We start from the raw sequence: 25,136 nt of genomic DNA on the forward strand, positions 1-25,136 counted from the left end.
CTTCTTTTGACCATTTTATATGCAATAACGCCTCGACTACGCCACATTGCACGAGTTTCCACGCGAGCAATCACAGCATTATCGTTGTAACGCCAACAGTGACGGGAACACCTACACAGTTCTGAAAGTGCTGCACAGTTGTTCCGCCACAGTACCTGAACAGAGAGTCTGCTGTTGGTGTTGAGCACTTTGGCCTGTGCTTCAGAAAACACCTTCTCAAGCCGTTGTTCCATCATTTGAGAGAAGCGACAGGATCGAGGATCATCATCCGCTCCCACAAACTGCAGCACTGCAACATGAAAGTGAGATAAGTTGACAAAACTGTGCACCTGAAGAAGTATTTTTAAAGAATTCTTGACATTGATGCTACAGTGTTGTTGTTTTTTTTTCTTGTTATATATATTTATATATATCTTTGACAGTGGATATATTAGGAGCCCTGACTCGAACATGACTATACTATTTAAGTACCTAAATTCAGACTGTGACATTGCCGTTCCTCTCTCTGATGTCGTATCACAAACGTCATTTTTATTTACTTCTCTTCCAGTGCGGCGCAGTCACAGCAGGGACAAATAACAGTAAGTCTCAAAGTGATCTCTGACTTATTTTTTTTTTTGTTTTCATCCTGACTGAGCGCCGGCTGACCTGTTTTCAGCTGGAAGCCGGCGGCTGGGATGATTCTCCACGATGCGACCGGGAGGGGCAGGGCCGTTACCATGGGGAGGTACTGTCGCAGGTCTGCAATCAGCTTATCGCGGCCATAGGACGCCAAGCCTTCCAGCACTACAGACGGAGGGTAAACTAAGTCCCCTCCGGTCACGTGATAAGCCACCGTCATGTTGGGAGAACCAAATACAGTCTCCACCTGAGAGAGTAAAGGGTAAAAAAACAGAGAGAGAGGCAGAGAATTAGATGCCTTTAAGAAGCCAAAATGGTCGTCTTTTAATGCTATAACCCATTAATTACACAATGATTACACCTAAAAGAGCAAAGAATTAAAGAGCAACTTTACATCTGGTTGAAAAACGATGGTTCGTTTGCTTCACTGCCCTCTCGGGTTGAAATGATCAAAGCTGTTTCACCTATGACCCCCATAGCGATGAGTAAAGTCAGAGCAGTCAGTGCACCAATAACACCACTGCAGCAATGTTTAACCACTCAAGGTCAGCAAAAAGTTGAAAGATGAGCTAAATCTAATCATTTCTTCTTATTTATTTATTTTTTATTATCACAGCATAAAGATTTAATCAGACGAAATAAATGGAAAAGTCATTTTCGGTCAACAGATAGCTGTGTCTGTTTTTGGCTAACCCAGTGAATTACAATAAATACTTGAAAGTTATGGTTGGTTTAATGGTTGAAAGATCCATAAAAGTATAGAAATGACACTGTCTGATTTAAAACACTGGAAATAAACACTCACAAAATAAAACCATCGATAAAAACAGCATAAAACTAAAGTACGTTTCACAATAAAACATCCAAACAACTATGCAATGCAGACCAAGATTAAACCAAACTAAACTCTCGGTTTACGTCCTCCTGACGGTGCTGTGGGTCTTTATCTGTAGCTCCTATGGGATGAAAGTGGCACTTTATCACCCCGACGAAAAAATCGTGCAAATCTAATGTGACCATAAAGCTGTTATTTGCAGAACCACAGCTTGATCTGCGCCGTTGCCCACAAAACAACCGCAAGTGACAGTTGTTCCGTATGATAAAATATCTGACAGTTGATGGCTGACAGTGATTTCTTTCTTTCAGAATAACCACCGGTCATATTAACGGGGTATGAAAGTCACGTACAGACACTCGAATATAACCAGTAATCCATGAAAGTCAACAGGAGAGTTTTTTAAATGACCTCTAAAGTCAAAGTCACCATTGTGTGGTCAGACGGAGGGACTGTTCTTTACCAACAGGCCTTTCTTACAAAGCACAGGTGTAATAAAATTCTTAATGGCTGAACTGGCTGCTTCATTTTCAAGAGTCTGGCACCACGCATGCTGACTCACTGTCACACTGTCGCAGCTTACTGGGACGCCTGAACACAACAGAGCACACCTGTGCTTCTCCAACAATGACGAGTCTAAATATCTGCTGTGCAAGAGGCCAATATGAAGCATCACATACACTTTACACCAGAGTGAAATTTTAAAAAATAAAAAGAAAAGGAAAAATACAAGCAGTCGTGAAAATTGTTTAGCTAATGTAACGTATTTGCAGTTCATCTGCAAAGGTTTTGAAGCACCATCAAAAGGTATAGAAGCAGATCAAATGAATATTAAACTGTACTTTTCACTTAAGATTGCATTGTTTTGCATTGGGGCTGCAGGGTGGATCGGTGGTTGGAATCGTTGCCTCGCAGCAAGAAGGTCCGTGGCAGGTGGGGAGTTTGACTGGGGCGGTACACCTGTCAAACGGTAACACAGGTGTCCTAAGGTGAGCTCAGGGAGGACGGAAACCTCCTGTGGAGCAGAAGTGCAAAAGCGAGTACGGACCATGAAAGGCGGCCTCACGATCCTTTTGACGTTTGGGGTTTTAAGCAGGAGGTGTGAGAAAAGTTACCACAGGGGGTAACTGGCTCGTAGCGGCCAAGCGTTCATAGCGACGTCGCTTTTTGATTCTTCGATGTCGGCTCTTCCTACCATTGTGAAGCAGAAATCACCAAGCGTTGGATTGTTCACCCACTAATAGGGAACGTGAGCTGGGTTTAGACCATCATGAGATTTAATTTTACCCTACTGATGATGTGTTGTTGCAATAGTAACTCTGCCCAGTATGAGAGGATCTTTCTGCGTGGAGTCTCCATGTTCTCCCCGTGCAGCGTGGGTTCTCTCCAGGTTCTTCCTCCCACAAGGTCCAAAAACATGTTGAGGTTAATTGGTGATTCTAAATTGTCTGTAGGTGTGAATGTGAGTGTGCTTGGTTGTCTGTCTCTAAGTGTAGCCCTGTGATAGACTGGTGACCTGTCCAGGGTGTCCCCTGCCTTCACCCTGAGTCAGCTGGGATAGACTCCAGCCCCCCTAGTGAGGATTAAGTGGTGTAGAGATGATGGATGGATGTTTTGTATTGTATAACAATAGATTGTATATAAAAGATGGACGAAGCAACTATGATGTCACATCTTGGCTTATGGACTACTATTGTGAAGGCTCAAGTTTGGCATTTGGCCTTTGACATGTCGGTCCTTTAAAACCAGACGGTTCTAACCTGAGGTCACTATGCACGGTGATATGGTATCAACCTGTTAATCACAAGGATGTAGCGCCTTAAAACATACATCACTGACGACTTTACTCTAAATAGATTCATAAAGAAGCATCAAGCTGTATTCAAAAATACTTGAAAGGTGCAACTTAGACCATAAACTCATGAAACAAATGTTCGCTGAGGTGACAGATCAAGTCAGAAGTAGGGTTGTTTTCTCATAGACTTCTATGTAATTTGACTTCTTTTTGAAATCAGAGACGCCGCCCCCTGCTGGCTGGTAGAAAGAATGCAAGCTTAAGGCATCTCTGCGTTAGCTTCACTACTCAGACCTGCAGGTAATGTCCATATTTTAAATACAGCTTACGTGCATAACACAGATATCTGCTGAGAACCAGGAAGGACTGAAGGGCTGCAGAGGAGATGAGTTTTTCAGACAAAGAGGCTTATGTTACTTCACATTTAATCCAAACAGCCATCATTATTATTATTCTCTCCATCCCATAGAAGCAAAATCTATGTCATGACAATAAAACATACAAGTGTTCATCGGCAAGAGTTTGACTTTTCCGTGAACTGGAATGATGACAGAGCTAGGTGTGTGCGTAGGAGAGGTGAAGCTATTCAGATCCGTTATCTAAACCCATCTGAAAGCCCGCGCTGACAACCAGATCCACCGGCCCAAACACTGAGAGCCTAGTTTCTGTAGCTGAGAGTCACCGCTCTGCCTCCTCACAATTCAGCCTTGTTACCAGCTCTGTGAAAAGAGCCCTTTATTATCGCTTCATCCTCTCAGGCTTCACCCATGTGAAGGTGTTATTAAGAGATCGCGTTTCCAACACACGTACTTTAAAAAAAAAAAAAGACTGCAACAGATTAACCCAGCAGATTTCAGCTTTGGCATTCAAGAAGTTTCAAGTCACGGCAGATTCTTAACTACACGGAAGACACGGAAATAGTTACTATCGCTTCTTTTTTTTTTTTTTCCATGGAATGGTTTAAGGCTTGCGGTTGAATCCGTTTTAGTCTATTTTTCATCATCTTTTTAGCATCAGCTCAGCACATCGCTCTCCTCCCAACCATTTATAACCTATAATTAAACACAGAAGCAATTTCCCCAGCCAACAGCTTGCTTCCCATTGGATGAGAAAGCAGTGCTACTACTAAAAGGAACCCGAGCGATGTCGAAATGGGTGACAGGAGTGCACTGAAGCACGACACCTTCGGAGACTACAGCGAGCGAGCGAACATGTGAGAGCGTTGACCTTCATCGCGGCCGGGACGAATAACGCGGGCTTCACTCTCGATTATTTGATACTTCCACGCTGAGAAATACAACACGGAGAGACATTTCACCGGATTGCACACATACAAGTAAACACACACACACACATTGATGCACTTAACACTTGCTCAAAATTGCAACACTCTAAAGGCACTTCAACCCACCGGAGACTATGAGAGGAGAATTTAGTTGTAGGGAAAAGAATCACACTGCATTTCCATTTATTTCCACACCCCTGGAAACTGTTTTTATAACAATATTTTCTCCTCACATGTTTACCATCGAGCTAACAGAGTAATTCTTTATCTCTTTATTTCCAAACACGAGCGCTCACATATACACACTCCTGTTTCCTTTAACCGAGCTCCTCGTGGCTAAGAGGTGCTCCTGATACAAAGTCGACTTTGAGTGCAGGTATTAGAGGCTTACTGGAGAGAGAGAGAGGCTGAGGTTTTTTTTTTTTTGGCACAGTGGGAACCGTGATTGGTTCCACAAATGACTAATCCGCACACACAAACATCATTGTGTGCACACTGGATCTGTTTGTGTCATTATTGCGGGGGGGGGAATGTCGAGATTGGTTTTCTCTTGAGTTTTTGTTACACCAAATCTGGCGCATTCATTCTTATGGTAAAAACCGCCTTCTGGTGAAATAGGGATAGATTCCCCCTCTGACTGGTAATAAAAAAAGCCAGTGGATTATAAATATCTAGCACTTCCCCGGTCCTAATCTACATCTTGTTTTAATGTTGGTACAGCGACTCAAATATGTGACATCACCCCTCTGCCTTCTGGGACACTTTCAGTCAACCTAATTTCTATATTGGTCCTCATCTCTTTTCTCTTTTCGCATAGCCTACATGATGGTCCTTGGTATGAGTGTATTATTAATGCTAATAAACCTCCACTTCTCTGGCGAGCGCACAGTTGAGAACCATCCGCCAGAGTTAAAAAAAGGCAGTTTTTGTGACTCGTTAGCCTGAGCTGAAGACCGAGCAACAGTTTCTGAAGAAGTACTCGTCCATCAGCAGCCTATGTGAGATACAATTACCTTTTACTTCACTCAATCCGCAGCTTTTCGACAACACACTGACCCAAATTCTCGGCATCAGCACACCAATTGTTTGTGTCTGGCAGAATTTGTACCATCCCCCCCCGTAACAAGCCTAACAAAGACATATTTTTTCCTTTCTGAATTCCAACTCTGCTGGGATGACAGAGGTTGTTTTCAGATTGTAGGAAGCTTGTCACAGCTGTTCAATCTCTGTTGATGCTGGTTGACTGGTTGGGATAAGACACAATTTTAAAGGTTCTCTTTGCAGCATTTAGAACCGGTGGATGTCGCACTACAGCGGCAGCTATTTGAACCAACACAAATGGGCACGTTGGTCACATGAAAAACTAATATAGCCACAACCGTGCTAGCATTGAAAATTACACTGAATGGCCGTAACTAGTTGTCGTCAATTAAAGTTATCTTCACTTAACCCGCCTGTCCCCTCTGTGGGCGTCTGTTTCCACGGTCCATCAGACCTGTGGACAGACTGTAGCATGAGTGTTTGGTAACAGACACACAAAGAACAGAAGGAGTAACCTCAAAAAAGCAGCCACACTTAACTTAAAAGAAAACTTCAAAAAGTTCGATGAGTAGCATGAATAAAACACTTTGTTTTAAATTCTTGGATTGTTGGGGCACAGGACTTGCATTTTCACTTCCCAGAGCCAGTGTAGGAGGTCACACTCAGTGTGTTTATGAGTACAGTTAAGCTCCAAAGGTTTCAAAAGGAGGGACTCACGTGCACTCACATGCATTGACGTGCACACGTGGCCTGACCGGGGAAGTTTGGATTAAAACCCACAAAGAGTGGGTGTGATTGCAGTTGTTGCTAAAGATGTCATTATCACACTATACCTTAACCCAGGGGTGGGCAATCCTGGTCCTGGAGGGCCACAATCCAGCATGTTTCAGATGTTTCTCTTTTCCAACACACCTGATTCTAATGATCAGCTCATCATCAAGCTCTGCAGAAGCCTGATAACGATCCTGATCCTAAAACATGCAGGATTGTGGCCCTCCAGGACCAGGATTGCCCACCCCTGCCTTAACCTATAAGATAGTTGTTTACTGCTACATTGCTATATATCTATATTCAAAATCTTGCAAACCAACCAGAAATAAACAAAACAAAGAACTGCCTCTAAGTCAGCCAAAACATAGAATGCTTCATTAAGACTGTCACTAACTCAGTCCGTTTAAAGTCAATTCAGGGACATTTTTAGTGTCACAGGAATTTTGAGCACTTCTTACATGAGTCGCTACCTTTTCACAGCTAAATCATTTCATGCATGCCTAACGTTAAAACATATTAAAGCTAAAGTATGCAGGATTCGAGGCAGAGCAAGAGAGATGTTGAAAGCATACCACAGAAAAAAAAAACCTCCTCCCTTCCCTTCAGGTCTCCCTCGAAAGCCATTCCTCAAAAGCGTGCGCTATCTCAGTACAGTTGGAGGTCAAATCTACAACAGCTAGTACTGGTGGGGAGAGGGGTGTAGCACACAACACATAACACAAACAGTAGCGAAAAAAAACACGAATGGATGCAATCATCAATGAAAATCATGTTGAAAAGTGCAGGATTTTGAGGTTTAGGTGAAACTGTAAAATGTGGCTGCACTTGGTCATTCTTGTGCAATTTGTTCAGTAGCTTTATCAATGTGTCCACCTGGCCTTGTGGAAGACTCAAGTGACATGTAATGATTGCTTGGGCAGAGCGCATGCAAGGAGGCAGGTATGTCGTTAGAAAGGCACATAGGCCATCCAATCACCTTATGCGGACTGACTGCAATGATTGGCTGGGCTTTTTATAGGCCTGTGGCTGCCAAAGATAACAGATTTTCCTTCTTTTTATTATCTGCACCACTGATTTTTAAAAAATGTGTCAGGATATAAAGAGCGCTGCAAGGTGGCTCGCTGGTTAGCACCGTAGCCTAGAAGGTCGCCGGTTTGCATCCTGGTGAGGACACCCAGGATCTTCCTGCATGTTCTCCCCGTGTAGTGTGGGTTCTCTCAGGGTTCTCCGGCTTCCTCCCACAGTCCAACAACATCCATCCATCATCTATACAACACTTAATCCTCACCAAAGTCTATCCCAGCTGACTCAGGGTGAAGGCAGGGGACACCCTGGACAGGTCACCAGTCTATCACAGGGCTACACTTAGAGACAGACAACCAAGCACACTCACATTCACACCTATGGACAATTTAGAATCACCAATTAATCTCAAAGTCCACACAGAAAGATCCCGGTGTCCTCACCAAGACACGAACTGATGACCTTCTAGCTGCGAGGCTAACCACCGATCCACCTTGCAGCCCCGTCCAGAAACATGTTGAGGTTAATTGGTGATTCTAAATTGTCCATAGGTGTGAATGTGAGTGTGCTTGGTTGTCTGTCTCTAAGTGTAGCCCTGTGATAGACTGGTGACCTGTCCAGGTGTCCCCTGCCTTCGCTCTGAGTCAGCTGGGATAGACTCCAGCCCCCCGTGACCCTAGTGAGGATTAAGCGGTGTATAGATGATGGATGGATGGATGGATGGCTATAAAGAGACTTTTCACAAATACAACAAAAAAGGTCTCTGGACTATGTGGCATATGCTAGATTTAAAGGTAAATTGTCAAGTTTTTGTCCACAAGAAATGGAATGAATTAATGGTTTTCAAGAGCAGGTCACTGTGTTGCTGCCATCTCATGACTCTCATGAACATGCACACACAGTCCTGTTAAATCAATTGCAGGTCCAGTAGATGAAACAGCTGTTGTTGAATAACCTTTCTGGAACTGTTCATTGTCTCACCTGTGCCTGGGCAGAGGTGTCATTCAGAGCTTTCCTGAGGCCTTGACTTAATCCTCTTCGCAGGTTCTGCCTCTGGATGCTATCCAGCCTGTTCCGCCTCACATAGATGGAAACAACTAAGAGACAAACACAAAGGAGAAACCAAGACAAGCAGCAGACAAAAATGTCAGAGAAATCATATTAAATTGTTTTTTTTTTTTTAGAGACTGTCACAAAAAGTATTGTTTACCTGTTTTTACCCACAATCTTTCTGTGATGTTGCACTGCTGTGGTGGAGCCTCTGTGGTCGTGGTGAACGGGGAGATGAAGACGGTGGTGATGCCCCTGGAAGGGCTTGTCCTCGGGGCAGGTGGCGTGAACACTCTCCTGCTGGTCTGGGTCCTGGCGGTCGTGGTCGTGGTTCTCCTGGTCACAAGCGTGGGCTGCGGCGTGGTAGCGGCGGCTGACGACGTGGTGACTCTCGGGGAAGGCGTGGTCGTGGTGGGGTTTTTCGTGGTCGAAGCTACAGTGGTGGTGGTTAGCTTCACAGAGGCTGTTGTGGTGTCCTGTCGAGGGGTCAGAGGCGATACCTGAGATGTCCTCTCGGTGGGCCCAGCAGAAAGCGTAATTCTGACGGATTGAGAGGGGGCTAGACTGGCCTCTTTTTCTTTGGGGAAACTGAGCTCTCTGGATGTTCCAGCTGTTAACTCATCCATCTCTGCCTCTGTAGGAACAAACATCTCAGTCACCTCAGAATACAATGATGAGGTCAAACTTTGCGATGACGTTAAAAAAGTGGGTTGTAACAGCTTTTTATCGATGCTTGGTGTTGTTGACAATGTCATATCGGCTGAATTTGGTGTCAAAGATGGTGCTGAAAAGGTGGGTTTCATGTACAAAGAGGACAAGCGAGAAGACGATGATGATGATGAAAATGTTAATGACGATGATGAATGAAATGAAGCGGACCCGTCAGCTGCTGAGGTTGACGTCTTCGGGATTGAATTTGTGGTATAACCAATATTGTCGGTGTCGGGCAAACCGTGAGTCGGGTTTTCTGGAAGAGTGACAGCAGAATCAAACGCAGATGGAGGAGAGTGAACATTTGCCAGAGGGGGGCTGTGATTGCTCTTATACACCAGTGCAGGAGATGTAGCTTGTAAAGATGTTACGGAGTCAGTAGTTATGCGAGAGAGCGGCGGAGAAGAATCTGAACCCCATGCTGATGTAGCAGCAGTGTTTACAGTGGCACCTTGCTGAACATTGACAGCCACAGCAGATCTGAGATTCGCTGGGGATATATTAGGACTCTGTTCCTTATAATGTGACGTTCCTTTGTCATAGGTAAAAGATGCATATTCCCCAACAGTTGGATAAACTGGATATGGATCACCGGCAGCAGCTGTTGAATCAGTTGAATTTAAAGCGTGCACATTACGCTCTTGTCTGTCTTCCAGGTTTAAATGTTCATATGATGGGCCATCTGTTGGTGAATTAGATTTTTCCCCACCAAAGCCAGCAGATATATTTTCAAATTTACGTGTACTACTTTGAAAAGACATAGACTTGGTGGCTTTCCACGTCGTATATGTTGCCATTAGTTTTGTGCCAAGGCTGAAAATAGCACTGGACGTCTCCACGCTGTTTTGACCATCACTGGACGAAGTAGTTACTGCAGAGGAAGCGGTGGAGGCAATGGTTGTTTGTCTGCCTGAATAAAAAATTGATTTATCGCTCCTCACACTGGTGATTGGTCCCTGAGAGCGAGTGGAAGAGTTTGTCCTCGGTGTTAGGATGATTTCCGACCAAGAGGAAGGCGAAGACCGCTCGTAACGGCCCACCGATGCCACATCGTCTTCATGAGAAAAACTTTTAAGGGGTTCTAATGTGGCGTCAAAAGTTACAGGGGTGAAAGGTATTTCAGGAGAAGATATTTTTCCGTGACCATTAGAGCTTCTATTCGGCGTAAAGACATCTGTTGTAGTTATGAAAGATGGAAAGTGTGTTGTGAGCTGTCCTGATGGAATGTCTTTCTTGTAAAAAGCGCCGTCCCCGATCAGAACAGACTCTTTATTTCCATTAAATAAAGGGGAAACTGATCTCTTTGCAGTGGTTCTGTGGAAACGCTCTACGGGCTTGTTTCCAAGTGACATGTGAGCACTTTGTTGGAGCTCAGTTCCCTCTGACTTTATTTGGGCAAAACTTTCAGTTGAGGACACTACTGTCTGCTCAGATGTTTTGGAGGTTAAATCATTCGTGTGAAAATTGTTGGGGAAAGTGAGCAAAGGTCTTGTTTGAACGGGTCTTGCAGTAGGAGTTGCTTGTGGCGATAACACAGTTTGGGGCTGGTCTGCAAAATTAATCTCACTATTGAAAGATGTCTCAGTGGAATCATCTGCGTTAATGTGGTTCGGGTTGTTACTGAGATATAAGTATGCAGGCTGAGTGAGGTGTGAGCTACTTTCACGCATGGTTTTATAGGTCATATCCTTTGCGGACTCTGAAAAAGATGATGGCTTGCTGTTGGAGGAAAATGTCATTTTTAGTGCCATCCAACCTCCGTCCTCCTGAGTTATGCCCTTGGAACCTTCCGTTTGCGTTCCAGATTCCTTAACATTATTGACTCCGTTTCTTAGCAAATGGTGCAAATCTGACTCCGATAAGGACGGAATAGTTCCTGTTGCGGTGCTAGAACTGAGGATGGAACTGGTGGTGGACTCGGGTCTCGGCTGTGCGAGTGAAAGTGAGTTATTGAGGTGAGCCTGAGTGGAAACAGATCTGAGCTCTGGTCCTGCCATCTCTTCCCGGTTGTAAATTATATCGATGGCAGGGACTCTGGGGATGCTGTGACCCGCTGCCGTCAGTAAATCACCGGGATTAGATGCATGCTCCGAGGACATCATGCCAGAGTGGACGCGTGTTAGCTTGGTGATTGCAGTTTCAGAGAGAGACATTTTTCCTGGTGGAGTCACTGAGGAAACCATAAAAAATGAACCGCTGGGTGTGATGGTCATTGCCGGTGATGCGGTTGGATTTACAACATGTGGACCGAGCGGTGTCACAACCGCATTGCTTTGGTGAACAAACGCGTGACTGCCTGCCGCTGCCCTGTCTTCCTTTTCCATAGATGCTGTTCCGTTTAACATCTGCTGTGTGACATGACTAGAAACTGAATAGCCTTTAGGATGGGCAGACGGCAGCGCTGATGTGGGATTCTGTGAAGCTCCCCACTGCCTTTGAACAGCCTGACTCTCTTGATTGGAGGGAAATGAGGCACTAATTTCAAGATGGTTGTCGGATACAGAGTTCATACCTTGGTATTGCATTCGAATGGGTCCGTATAAAGTACTTAAACGGTTCTGACCATTGTTAGGAGTAGAAGATGATGTATATGTGCTGGTTGTTGGTATCGCCATTACTTCTGTGCTTGCAGTACTTGTGTATACTTCATTTAGTCCCTGGTTTTTATCCACTGATGAGTAGAGGGAGTGCTTTGTCATTGTATTGCTCATATCAATGCTGGTGTCACTTGGAAACAACTCGGTTGCTGGGCTTTGCATTCCCTGCGTTACAGCTGGTAGGTCGACGACTGAATGAGTTGTGGGAAGTGCGGTTGTTACGCCGCCTGTCCAACCCTGAGACCTTGCTGGTGATAGTGTTGCTGTAGAAAGAATCCTTTGACCTTGAGATGAAGCAGCTTTGTTTATCCATTCAGCAGAAGATGATAGAAACAACAAAGGCACATGGGATGATAACACAGAGGACGTGGATGGAGCTGAAGAGGAAATTGATGCTGTCAGTGAAGACGATGATACCGTCGATGATGGAAATGATGAGACATTCTCGGACACATGTGATGGATTAAAGACAGTTGAAGCAACAGCCTGAGGTGGTGTGGTGGGTTTCTGAGACATGCTGAAAATCAGACCTGAGCTGGCTGGAAGGATCTTGTCTCCCGCATGTGACGGTGAGGAGGACGTGTCCGAGCCCTGGCTGGAACTACGTAAAGGCCATTGGGTGGTTTGGGTCTCGTCCCTGGTGAAAGTCGGCAAGGTTCTGCTTTGATCAAGGCTCACTGGATGTTTGACAGTTCCCGCCATCACGGTTAAGACAGAAGAAAAAGCTGGCTGCCCCGATAAACCTTCACCCTCAGAGTCTGAGTCACCATCTGAATGGACGACTTTGAAAGGCACCTCCTCTGCCACCGACGGGTCAGCCATCGGGTGAGCAGGAGCACCTGTGACTGCAGGGTCGCTCGGTGAAGGTGAGGAGCCAGAGGCATCGTAGGTGGGTCTTTCTGAAATGAACAGAAACAAATGGGGACAACACCTTAATATCAAACTTACATTTTTGTATTACATTTTCTTGTTATTTATAATTAAATCAATAACGTCTCAGTTTCTAACAAGCTCCAGAGTTTACAGTTAAGAATGTAAGCAAATGGTGAAAAACTTGATCTGGGTCCAGATGCTCTGCAGCTCTTTCCTAGAAGGTAAGTGGTCAAACAGTCCATTGGAGATTAATTAAAGGATTATGTAAAAACAAATACCCGCCAGAGTGTCTTTTCACAACCTACTGACCTAAAAGCTGTTCTTACTGCTGATTAAAAATTAAAAATAAAAGCCCATTTTTAAAAAGCACATTTATCAACCATTAACAAAGCTATTTCTTGCAACTTAGAAACCAAACATAAAGTGCGGACTGCTGAAGCTTATAGGGAATCCAAATGTTTTGGATTGTTGGGTGTTTCTGTCTCTGCCTTTGTGAAGCGCTATGAGATGACTTGTTGTTGTAAATATGCGCTATACAAATAAAATTGAATTGAATTATCTTATTGGTAAGAAATAGCACATTCCTGCAAATTTGAAGCCTAGAAACTACATAAAATATCATGCTATTGCCCTGTCCTAACAACTGACAGTGTGACAAATCAAACTGCCTAAGCAGTGTGCATATTCACTTAGCCTGCATGTCAGCAACGAATTACATTCTCTAAACAAGACAGATGAAGCCATTACAGAGAGCCAGGTACAGTCCGTCACATAGCCATGTAAGTCATCCAGGATCAGATACGACACATGTGCAGACGGCCGTGGTCGACAGGATCGATTGTGCTGTTTGAGAAAAGCTGTCAAAGTTCCAATAAGATTAAAAAAAAAAAAAAAAAAAAACGGATTTGCTTTCAATGTGCATTTTTGTTAATTAGATAAGATATCACAAATAGTTCTCACACACCAGGTTTCGGTGTGTAAACACGTCTTTCTAATAGTTTCTATCAGTATACCAAGGGCAGACATTTGTGTATTCCTAAAGGAGGCGGGAAAAAAAGAGAAAATCTTCAAAGTGGAACAAATAGAATTATTCAAGAGATAGCAGCTGTGCGCTAAAGTACAGCGAAGATAACGCTACTTCTAAAAACACACACAATGGACTCGTGTTACAGTGTTTTGTGCCTTTGCGGAAATGAAGCCTCGGTAAAAGGCAGGAAGAGAGAGACACGGGGAGAGAGTAGTAACTATCATCAAGATGCTGCGGCTGATTATTGCACCAATGCGTGACGTGGAATTGTCTCTCAACCATTCCTGTCCTCTCCCCTCCTCTTATTCTCGGCACATCCTCGACACATCCATATAGAGGCTCTTTTATCCATTTATAAAGCTTTGCAGTCCTGTCACATCTCCCACCCCCTCAGCATGTTTCCCCTGCTAAAGTGCATCCAGCTAGTACTCACATACAACCCCTTCAGTGTTGGAGGGACCCGAGCAGGAGAGGAACTCAGTTTTCAGGGACCATTTAAAAGACAAATGTGAGCATAGATGGCAAAAATGATACCAGATAGTCACATATCGGCTTTTTTTGCCATTCGCTCACATTCACTTGAGCATAAACTGTAAAATTCTGTGAACTGTCCAGCACATTCTGCCGTAACGAGCAGCTTTTAAACCATGTTTTCTGAATTACACACAATGATTAGCCCAAGGCAATGTGTACTCACACAGCTGGCACAGAAAACATTTTTTTTTCCTTTCATCTGCTGATATCTGCAGAATGTTAAATAACAAGTGTAATGGAATCTAATAAGTAAAAAAAGTTCCTGGTTGCTAACTCCGAATGTGCTCTTAAATGTCACCAATCTCCCAGAGAATAGGCATAATGCTTTTTAGAACTTGTTTTCAGAGGAATAAATCAGCGAATTTCATTAACTGTCAGTATTCATTTCTTACAGACGGCTCCTTCATGCCGTATTTATGATCCCGCTTAATTCCTTTTCTTCAATAAATCACTTATGTGCTAAAAATGTGATTAGTGAAATTGCTATACTGCGATTTTTAATCCATTCTTTAAAAAAAAAAAAAAAAACTGGTGATACAAAGGAAAAGAGTGGAAGGAAGGGAAATTACACTCACAAAAGGGCTGGAACAAAAGAAAGGATACATGTCCTTCTTCAAGGCCGCTAAGAGGTCAGTGAGATACACCACCTGGGCATCAAAATGAATGAGAATTAAGTGCCCCGGCCCTGCCCAACCTCCCCCCCCGATTAGCCAGCCCAGTGGCAACATGAATTTGGGGTGCGCGGGACGGACGCCAGCCCAAGCGGAGGTGCAGAGTCCGCCTGTGGTTTGCCACCTGCTCTGACGGAGCGCAGCATATGGGAGGATTTTAACAATGGACCGAAGAGGACGAGGTGGGCAGATAAAAGGAGAGAGAAACAGTAAAACGGTGACGAGAAAGGATGGGCTGGGAGGGTGTTGGAGGGAGGGGGAGAAAAAAAAAAAGAGAAAGAAAACTGAGAAAACGATTGAATTGAAGGTCATTTTGGAAGAGAAATTGCAATTGCCTACAAGACTGCGGGTCATTCGCAACAAAACAAATTCATTTCCACCATTCCTCCACCCCGGCAGGCTCTTAGGAAGAAACTTGAAAAGGAGTTGTGTCGTTACAGAGAAGAAAACAAGGATCTGCAATTCTCCCAGTACGAGAATGATTAAAATTAACTGTAAACACAAGGGTGGTTGTAATTGTTTGGGTCGTTTGTTGCACACAAATGAGCGATTTTTGGTGGTTTGTCTGGTTTGATGGTTGGTTTAAGCTCTTTTAAGATGCAACCTTGAGGTATGGAAACTTGTGATGGCAGTTTTTTTACAATTTCAGGCAATGAGATGTCATGTGAGCAAGCAGTCATTACTTCTTTGTGGCCAATGTTGCTCAAAAACAGATTATTTTCAGTTTTAGTTGCGATCCTAAAGACGCCAAATGTGTATTTTGGGATGCAAACTTACACTCAAGACATCACAAATATTCCCATTTAATAGCTGCAGCCATAAAACACTGACTGTTGGGCTTAAGAGTGTAAACATTAGATGTTTTTTTTCACCTTCAGAGCCACCTAATTGGGAATAAAAGAGGAAAAATGATTGATAACAGGGTTAAAGAACAGCCTCCTGTAAGGAATCAATACTCCAAGCATGTATGATCAATAAACACTCAGTTATTCCAAGCAAACTCCTTTTTGGTGCACTTCTTAATTAAAAAGACAGGCGCATGATCCCGACTTGTCTGTAAACCTTCTTCAGCCAGCACACCCAAACCACAGACCTCATTTCCACACAGATTCTCTTCCCCCCTTCTGCAGCCGGCGCTATCTTAGAGCGACCAGGACACAGACATGACACTGCCGGGGCTCCCGCTGCTCCACTCACATTATACACTGCTTCTCCTGCTTTTTTTGCTTTGAGCTGTTTTTGTTCTCTTATGTGCGGAAAATGGTAAACAAGAGAGTATAATTCAATAGTGGGCTGGATGGAACCCGGGGAGCAGGGAAACAAATTTGAGAAGCCTGGTCAACTTCTTCTGAGGAAGTGGCTCTTATGTTTTATAGAAGCTTTACACAACTGCTTTGAGCTGTTGTTCTAAATTATAAAAAAAACAAAAATGTACCTGGACATATTTGCTCCACATACCGTCTCTGCTTTTCTCTTGTATCATGTCTGCACAGGGAGGAAGGAGGAGGACTTGGCAGTGATGTGGAGCACTGCTGAGGTGACAGGATGGACGGGAGGGAGGATGTCACACACCAAACACTGGATTTTTTTATTTATTTTTTTCATGGGGTGCAAACAGCACAGCAGGATGAGACACGCATAAGCTGTCTGGAACGGAGCCCAGAGGACACTTAACCCTGAAACCACGCAGAGATGGTCTTCAAAGAGATGTTCATTCAGACATTGGTTCATTCATTATCCCTGACGAGGAGGTTCAAGTTTGGTTGTCTGTTGGTTCGGCAAATTCAAAAAGTTTAGGTTAGGGTTGTCGTTCATTTGTGATATGGATTTAGAAGAGGCCGAAAGACTGTTCTTACAAATAAAAGGTTAAAACGCAAAGCAACACACCGTCGCTCGGTCAGTGGGTTCGCCATTACAGCTGCCTGGTTGAGACTTATGGTGGTTAATGATGGCAAAATTGAAATAGAAGCTGCTGTGTAGCTGTCATTACTGGGTCAGTGAGCTGACTTTGCTGGACTTGTTCAACTGTCATGCTGCATTCTAGCATTAAGTGTTACTCGCTGGTTCAGCAAACACACGCTTTAGACAGAAATATGATCAACATGACCTTACATGAATGAAACAAATCCGGTACATCGTGGCTATTTATCACATATGTGTGATGAAAACGCAAATCTTAACTCTTATTTTTTTTAGTAAACTGTATAGCCATGATGCAGGAATGATTATCACATACAGTTTCAGGTTAAAAATCTCGTGTTTTTACAGTTTAATCAGTCACAGTAAGAATGCAGCAGCCTTCTGACACCAGCATCGTCTCCTCTTTCATTGACGGGGGGGATATAGAAAAAAACAAATCCTGAGAGGAAAAGAAGCCAGAGCTGGACAATACACTGACTCAGGGGAAGCTGAGCACTCTCTCGCCACCTGTTTTTCTCCTTCGCTCCTCTCTACCTCCTCCTCTCTCTCTCTCTCTTTCCACCTCCCTTCAGATGAAAGTCAACCCATCCACTGACGCCGAGGCTCCTCGGCTTTTTCAGCCTGACATGTCGACACACTGACTTCTGTCCTGATGCAGCTCAGGACGCCGTAGTCACGGCTTATGTTGTTGCAGTCTGTCCACTCTTATTACCGCCTACCCAGGCTGTTCTCCACTGTCCTTGTCCCTGAGTTTCAGCCTCATATGATGATGATGATGATGATGTATTCTGTGAGATTACAGAGGTCTCTCAACTAGTAGGTTGTCTGGATTTTTAAAGATTAGACGAGGCGAAAAACACCAGACGAGTCATTTAGCAAGCCGTCCACTTGGAGTAGCAGGGCTCTGGTTACTAGCTCCTCTCTGGCACGTTGTACTCTCTAAATAGCATAACACTAAATATTACATTCAGCTCTTCCTGTGTCTGCGTCTCTATACGGTGCATTAGGATAATGTTCCTATCCAGTGTGTCTATGTTTGTCTCTGTCTACGCCAGCTTAATACAACACACCAGAGTGCCATAATTCAGTGCTTTTAGCAAGCTTTTTAAAAGGTGACAGGGGACGCATTCTCTCCAAACTCACATGAGGGATCATATATCTGCTCGCTCAGACCCTTTCGGCAAGAGAAAAAAAAAAAAAGGAGAGGAAAGCTAATTGTTTTTTGGGCCTCATTATGCAAATTCTGAAATGAAGGTGCTGCAGCAAGGCAGTGAATAAATGATACGGGCACAGTTTCTGCAGAACAAAACAATCCATTCCAGAAAAGAAATAAAAATCTTTTCATTTGATGTGACCACTTTTCAATTAATACAATGTTGCTGTGTTATGTTAATGATCTGAAAAAGTTAAAAAAAAGAAGATTTTCAAAGGGTTTCAAGATATAGAGAGGAGCAGCGTTGATGTGCACACAGATAATCCGGTGATTAAGTCCCTACATGTGCTTTTACAACAGTGACTGCCTGACAGCGCGGTAATTCTCAGGTCTTACTGTCTGCATAAGAAAGGAATAATAATTGGGATGCTAAAAGAATCACCACATGTCTCACCCAAAAATATGCTCGTTAGGAAATGCCGTCTAACCGGCCGATTGTATTTTCAACGGACCTTTTCGTTCTGATTGTTGTTATACTATAATCTAAACTATCAAATCATGTGGTCTGAGTTCATCTGTAGGAGCAGATAAGTCCATCTTCACAAACCTTCAGGAAACCCACTTTTTCATCGTCTACCTGAGACAAAATCAATCAAACTGAAGTTATCTCTACCTTTGTCGAGTCAAATCCACTCAGCTTCAGTTTGATTGATATTATCTCAAGCAAACAACCAAAAAAACAAGTTTTCTGAAAATCTACACAGCTGGAGTTGTCTGTTGTTGCAAATAAACTCTTCAAATACATTCAAGAGCCTTCATGAAGGTTATTTACTGTGGTTTTACATCAAACTGACCCTGAGCTGATGTCGGATATCACACACTCAAAGGGTTACACATAAACACAAACACGTGCAAGATGGATAAGATTTCAGTTTCTGTGTTGTGCTGGGGTGACGACTATGATATCAGTGGGTAGGAACATCCATCCATCCATTATCTATACACCGCTTAATCCTCACTAGGGTCGTGGGGGGCTGGAGTCTATCCCAGCTGACTCAGGGTGAAGGCAGGAGACACCTGGACAACCAGTCTATCACAGGGCTACACTTAGAGACCATAGACTGTATAAAAGATGGACGTAGCTACCATGACGTCACCCGTTGGTTTCTGCACTGAGAAAATGAAGCCAGGGTTTTGCTACTTCCTGGTTGACATCTTGGATTTTTGGAGCCAGTGACATAAAAATCGTCGGAGGGGGGCGGAGCCATAGGAGCAGCGATTGGTCAGACGGATTGAGAGGCGGGCCCTCTCTGCCCACCCACATTTACCGTCTTCTGCCAGGGCTTTTTGGAGCCAGCAGCCAACGGACGTAGTGATATTGCAGGTTTTTGACACTTCCGGGTTGGCTTCATTTTTCAGGGCCGGTTGCTACGTCCATCTTTTATACAGTCTATGTTAGAGACAGACAACCAAGCCACTCACATTCACACCTATGGACGATTTAGAATCACCAATTAACCTCAACATGTTTTTGGACTGTGGGAGGAAGCTGGAGAACCCGGAGAGAACCCACGCTGCACGAGGAGAACATGGAGACTCCACGCAGAAAGATCCCGGGTGTCCTCACCGGGACGCAAACCGGCGACCTTCTAGCTGCGAGGCAACGATGCTAACCACCGAGCCCTGGGAAGCAACAGTCTACATGAATGTACAGTACACGATGTAAGTTAATTAAATTTCCTGATATCTTCTCCACTGGACTAAACAACAACCCGCTAATCCTCCATTCTTTCGACTGGAACGAGTCAGACCGAAGCCTCGTTGACAAATAACGCTCACGATGAGACGCTTTCAAACAACATTTCTGCGACTGAACAGACTGAATAAATTTTGCATAAATGTTTGTAGCTTTGATGAGAGATCTCCCACAGAATCTCAGACTTTTAGGGAGTCTAATGGCTGAGCGGCGCATCTAATATTAATATTAGATATAGCATCAGCAGCAGTGCAGTGAAATAAATATGGTGCTGTTTTACACTTACAGAAGGTCTGAATTGTTGGCGGTTACTGTGCTGATATATTCGAGGGTTTCTGAAGGCTCAGAATGGGCGTTTGTACAGCACATGTACAGTAAAGGCAATGGTTCTATGCTACCTTTGACAGAAAACTCTTTTTATTTCTGACCATATAAAAAAAAACTAACACACATTCTCAATTCTTACCATTTAGATATTGATTTTTGCTTTTGCTGAGAACCTCTTTTGGGTGCACAAATATTTCTCTATCCAGGAAAAAAATCCTAAAAATCACAACTCTTTGCTTTGCAGTGTATTGTCAGGTGTGTTGAAGAGTAAAACACAGAGGTTTAGAAGGAAAACTTCAAAAATAAAAACATTCAACGCTGCACAGGATTCAGTTCAAACGCCTGACTGAGGATTCTCACTAATGCCGGCTGGCAAGTCTTACACAAAAATTGTCTAAAATGCAATAGATCAGTCTGTAATTGTTCAAGATTAAAAGATCAGCAGAGGTGCTTCGGGGTTCCCACCCATAATAGCGGCAGAGTCGGATAATTAGCAGATTTAAACAGACCTGCTCTTCCGCACGTTCACCTGCATTTTGATTTTTATCTGAAGACAATAACTGGAGGCGAGCCTACAACGGCGTCTTCTCAACTCCAACTCTACCCATCCCCAAAGTCTATGCAAATAGTATTTCCTGACAGATAAAACCGCTTTTCTGTAAGCTGCAAGCTAGTTTGTTTGGAAATACGACGACAAATGTGGCTTTAAGTGTCGTCGCAGCATAAAACCAGGACCCTGCAACTAAATGAGTTTAATGAAAAACAGCCATCATTCAGTTTCTTATTAGCGTCAGTGCTTTTTGCTGTGGTGATGTGTCAGAATATCTTTTAGTAAGAAGATGTCACAGACTCCCAGTAAACCATGACAGTGAGCAAGTATGAAAAGAGCCTGGTAGCGGCACACCTACTAGAAATGAAACACAGTCATTATTTATGTCCACGTTTACAAATGTGCTTTTTCTTTCTTCCAAACTTCTAAATAATCTACAACATAGTAAACGTCCAGGATGAGGCTCGAGGAAAACTGGGTGAAATTCATCTAAAACTGAACATTACAGTTTAATGGCACATAAACATGTAAGAATAGCTCCGGATAAAATATTCCTTTGATGCACGGAGCGATCAGATGAACCCTGCTGAGGCAGACAGGATGACTGCAAGTCAGAAGCCTCAGTGTGGTTCTGCAGGCAATCACAGACCACCAAAAATGAGTCATCTTTCACTCCAGCACCGTGCCCACAGGCAAACCGTGGCCCCGTGAACCGAGAGATAAAAGGTAAATACACGTACTGTCTAGCAGCGAAAGCATAAAATCTAATGATTGCATTTCTACATAATTTTTATCAGATGGTGTGAGAATGATACGTAGCTGTTCATGCTAACAAAGCTCAGAACCGCTTCAAAATCTTTAATCGATCATCTGTCGTCCTGTTAAATCCTAACGCACGCCCGTAGAGTGTTTCAGATGGACGGTATCAAACTGCAGCCGCCTCCCCGGTGGAAGTGCGGATCAGAGCAGGCAGGGCCACGAGTGTCGGAGTTTAGCTGCACGCTGCGGGCTGTGATGGGCCCGGGGATTACAGCAGCCATTTGACATGGCAGGCTGTCAGGGGAGACATCAGATAGCGACACAACAACCGATGAGACTACATACAACAAGACGGTCCTAATGAGCCGTAACTTTTGTACGAACATCAGACTCGTGAGAAGAAAATAACTACGGTTAAGTAAAGTCAGTCATTTCCGAACATCCCTGTCAGAAACGTTTCAGTTTCGGGTCACGATGTATGATTAAATGCTCAAAATTACAAGAGCATGGAAATAGAAAATCATGGAGCCGTTTTATTTTTTTTTTTAAATTGGAGCCAAATCAGTAGTCAGCCGCCACTTTCATGTACGTTACTCATTATGTTCAGATCTATTCTGGTTCTTCTTGAATCTGTAATAGTCAGTGTGGGAAATATGAAGTGAGAATAGAGTGAAAAGAGGATAATCTGTGTGACAGAATGGGATTAGAATTAATGAAAGCAGGGTAAAAAGTCAAAGAGTCACAAGATAAATCTGACGGGTTGGGAAACGTAATGTGGAGAAAAAACAGGAAGGTCTGATACACAAGTCTGTTTTTATTTGGATTGAATTTTTGCTTCACTTTTTGAAATCTTGTGTTCAATTTATGAGATAGGGCTGCACAATTAATAGACTTTAAATTGAAATAACAAAACCACAGCAGCTGCAATGTAGGACACATGTTATGGAGCACACTATCTTGCCGATGTTTTTTAGAAATTAATCTTTTTTGTGTGACAGTTGCACCTTTGATGGTTTCCCACATGGTAATCCATCACATGGTTTAAATCTATTACACGGTGATTATTGAACGATGCAGATGAAAACATAATTCTGTCTGAAAAATGTGATATTTTCCCTGAATTATTCTGTCATCTAAGGTGAGAAGTTTAACCCTATTCAGGACTTTCATGTTGCCACACGTAGGAGGTCTTATGGTGTCCATTGGACCCCCAAGAAAGAATACAGTCGTGACTCGATAACCCGACACTAAATGTAAAACCTTCTTTTATGTCGGATAGCAAGGCTGTCGGACTGTAGAGACGGAGGTCCAGATACGAGGAGGGCTTGATGCTGGAAGGCTCATTTGTTGTTAATTATTGTTCATAGTTGTTATAATAACGAGTAGGGCTGGTCCCAATAGAACTTTCTGGTCTCTGGATATTCAGGCCCAATTAATGATGAATATCCGAATATTCAATGTGGTTGGGGGACACTTCCACCCCAGGGGAGCGCTCTGAGGGGTGGAAGTGGCCGGAACACACAGGCAGTACTTGGCTGCTGATGCCAGTTTAGTTAGTGGTCACAGTTTTGTTTCCACCTACTCCTACCATCCATGTTTACTTCTGTAAACACTGAGCACGCTCGCTGTGTGTGACGTCGTCGTGTCCTCTTCTGTGCATGCGGGACACTTTTGAGTCGTATGAAGTTCACACAGCAGATCACATACAAGTCGCATTTAATTGGAAATGTGAACGAACTCGCAACAAAATCTGATTTCACAAAAATCTGAATGTAGCATGAAGTCCTGCAGTGTGAACGTAGCCAATCTGTGGGATTGTTCAGTCAGATAATACGCTGTTATGTTTATTTGTGACATAAAATGTCATGGCAGAGTCGGAATCCAAGGCTGTTGGTGTGTTAAGGCTATTTTTCATGGGTTCTGTCATGGCAGATAGGTTTTCAGATTGTTAAGGGTCGGATTATCGAGTCATGACTGTAAGTGCAAAATATTTGTTGGTATTCATTATAGACTTTTTTACTATGTTAAATACATTTTCTGATAAGTTGGTGTATTTTTGGTTTCAGATGCATGACAAATGTCCCTCTTTTATATTTAAAAAAAAATCTTCAAAAAAAAAATAATAATAATACCTGTGACCTAAACCAAATGGCCTGAGGTCCAAAAGACCCCAAAGGTCCTGAATAGGGTCAAAGGGAAAATCTACATTTGGTGAAACAGCTCACAACTTCAAAAAGAAGTCTCAACTACACACTGCTTTTAGTGGATAATAAAAGTATAAGATTTCTCTATGTGTAAAGCAGCATTAGTCAACCACAGGCACCTCAACACTCTGCCTGAGTAAATACACTTCACCAGTGAAATGAAGAAATCTAATTCTCTTGTCTTTATGCAATCGCCACAGAACACAGTGCCAGCAACTATCAATAAAACGGATCAATAAAAATAATGAGACCCTGCAGGGTGACCTCAGCGAGGCCCTGAGTGGCCTGCTGCTCAAAAGACCATCACATCACAGCGGGGGGGGAAGTTCAGCTCGGTTACCTGTGTCAGCCTCTGCTGCTCTATTCTGGTACCACTGCTGAGGAGATCACATGTCTATGCATCTGACCATCTAATTGGGCCCTCAGAGAGACTTCAGAGGAAGTCAAAGCTCATCCTGCGAGGTGACAGAATACTGAACATACCTGCACTAAACTCCTGCACGACGCTGCTCCCACCTTAAAGGTACGGCTTCTGAATACATCGAATCAGATGTGATGTAATTACCTTCGACTGGAGTACAAAAACTCAAACCGCATTTCCAGAAGAAGGATGAACAAAACCTAATGAGTGAATGATGAATAAATACCACCAGCTTATGAGCCTTTCCTCTGTGTGTGTGCAGTTTTTTTCAGTCGCCTTCCTGCAAAAGTGCAATCCCCAAAGAACATAATTAACCTCTAAAAGGTCTCATTTGTTTATAGTATTAATACTAATTAACCCCAGCGAAGTCATTCATGGTGAATTTCCACACACGGCATCTCGCCTCAGAAGTTTTAACTCCAGTGTCATTAAGGTAAAGTCTTCTGCATTTACTGGCGAATGAAACGACTGTGATGCTTTCACAGCTATACATAATTCATGCCCTCCATGTCAAGCCAAATTGCCTCTCGAGTGTATTAACATAAACATGATGCAAAGGCAGACAATTTGCTGGGCTCTTAATTGACATAACAAAGGCGATGCATCTATTGGCCTCACAAAAAACAAGAACCATCGTACACACGACCTTGATGGTATGCGGAGGGTTGTGAAGCCGCTCGACCGACGACCCCAAAACCGTGATAATCAGCTCACGGGGCTTGAATTTATTCAGCATTTCACAATGAAGAGCTCAACTTAAAGAAAAGTAAGCAATTAAAGTAGACGGGATGATAAATCTACAGACGACCTCGTGATTGTCTGGCGAGTCCTTGAGAAGCCCAGATTGAAAACTAAAAAAAAAAAAAACTCCAAGCAGACGTATGGACCCTGATCGTATTTATTGACTGCAGTGCAGCAGAGGTTAGCTGAGGCATGAGGATGACGGAGGGAAGAGGACAATGAGGGATAACAAGGTGGGATAAGCCTGTTAAGCCTCCAGGATCCCCTCTGAAATCCACACTGGAGTCAAGCACAAGAATGTCAAAATGTATGTAATACAATCAGAGTGCTCCATAATCTGGGGTCACGACAACAACAGGCCACAGAGGAACTCGCTCGTGTTGACACGGTGTTTGGAATTTTTTGGGGGGATTCCGGAGGATTTGGGACTCAAACTGTCTCAACGTTTGAACAACGAACAACACATATTAT

The 25,136-nt window shown here is 43.5% G+C and overlaps 1 protein-coding gene across 1 annotated transcript in view; it reads right to left on the reverse strand.

Annotated features, from left to right (window-relative positions):
- Positions 1-25,136, reverse strand: part of kiaa1549lb (KIAA1549-like b) — a 68,759-nt gene that overhangs the window by 26,351 nt on the left and 17,272 nt on the right. The window contains exons 2-6 of the mRNA XM_008287079.1: positions 12,260-12,628; positions 8,582-9,055; positions 8,353-8,468; positions 649-868; positions 156-289 (exon numbers count right to left, since the gene is read on the reverse strand). Of these exons, the coding sequence (XP_008285301.1) occupies positions 156-289; positions 649-868; positions 8,353-8,468; positions 8,582-9,055; positions 12,260-12,628 (1,313 nt within the window). The remainder of the gene's footprint in view (positions 1-155; positions 290-648; positions 869-8,352; positions 8,469-8,581; positions 9,056-12,259; positions 12,629-25,136) is intronic.

This window comes from Stegastes partitus, unplaced genomic scaffold (assembly GCF_000690725.1).
Source record: "Stegastes partitus isolate 25-593 unplaced genomic scaffold, Stegastes_partitus-1.0.2 Scaffold486, whole genome shotgun sequence".
Taxonomy (NCBI): domain Eukaryota; kingdom Metazoa; phylum Chordata; class Actinopteri; family Pomacentridae; genus Stegastes; species Stegastes partitus.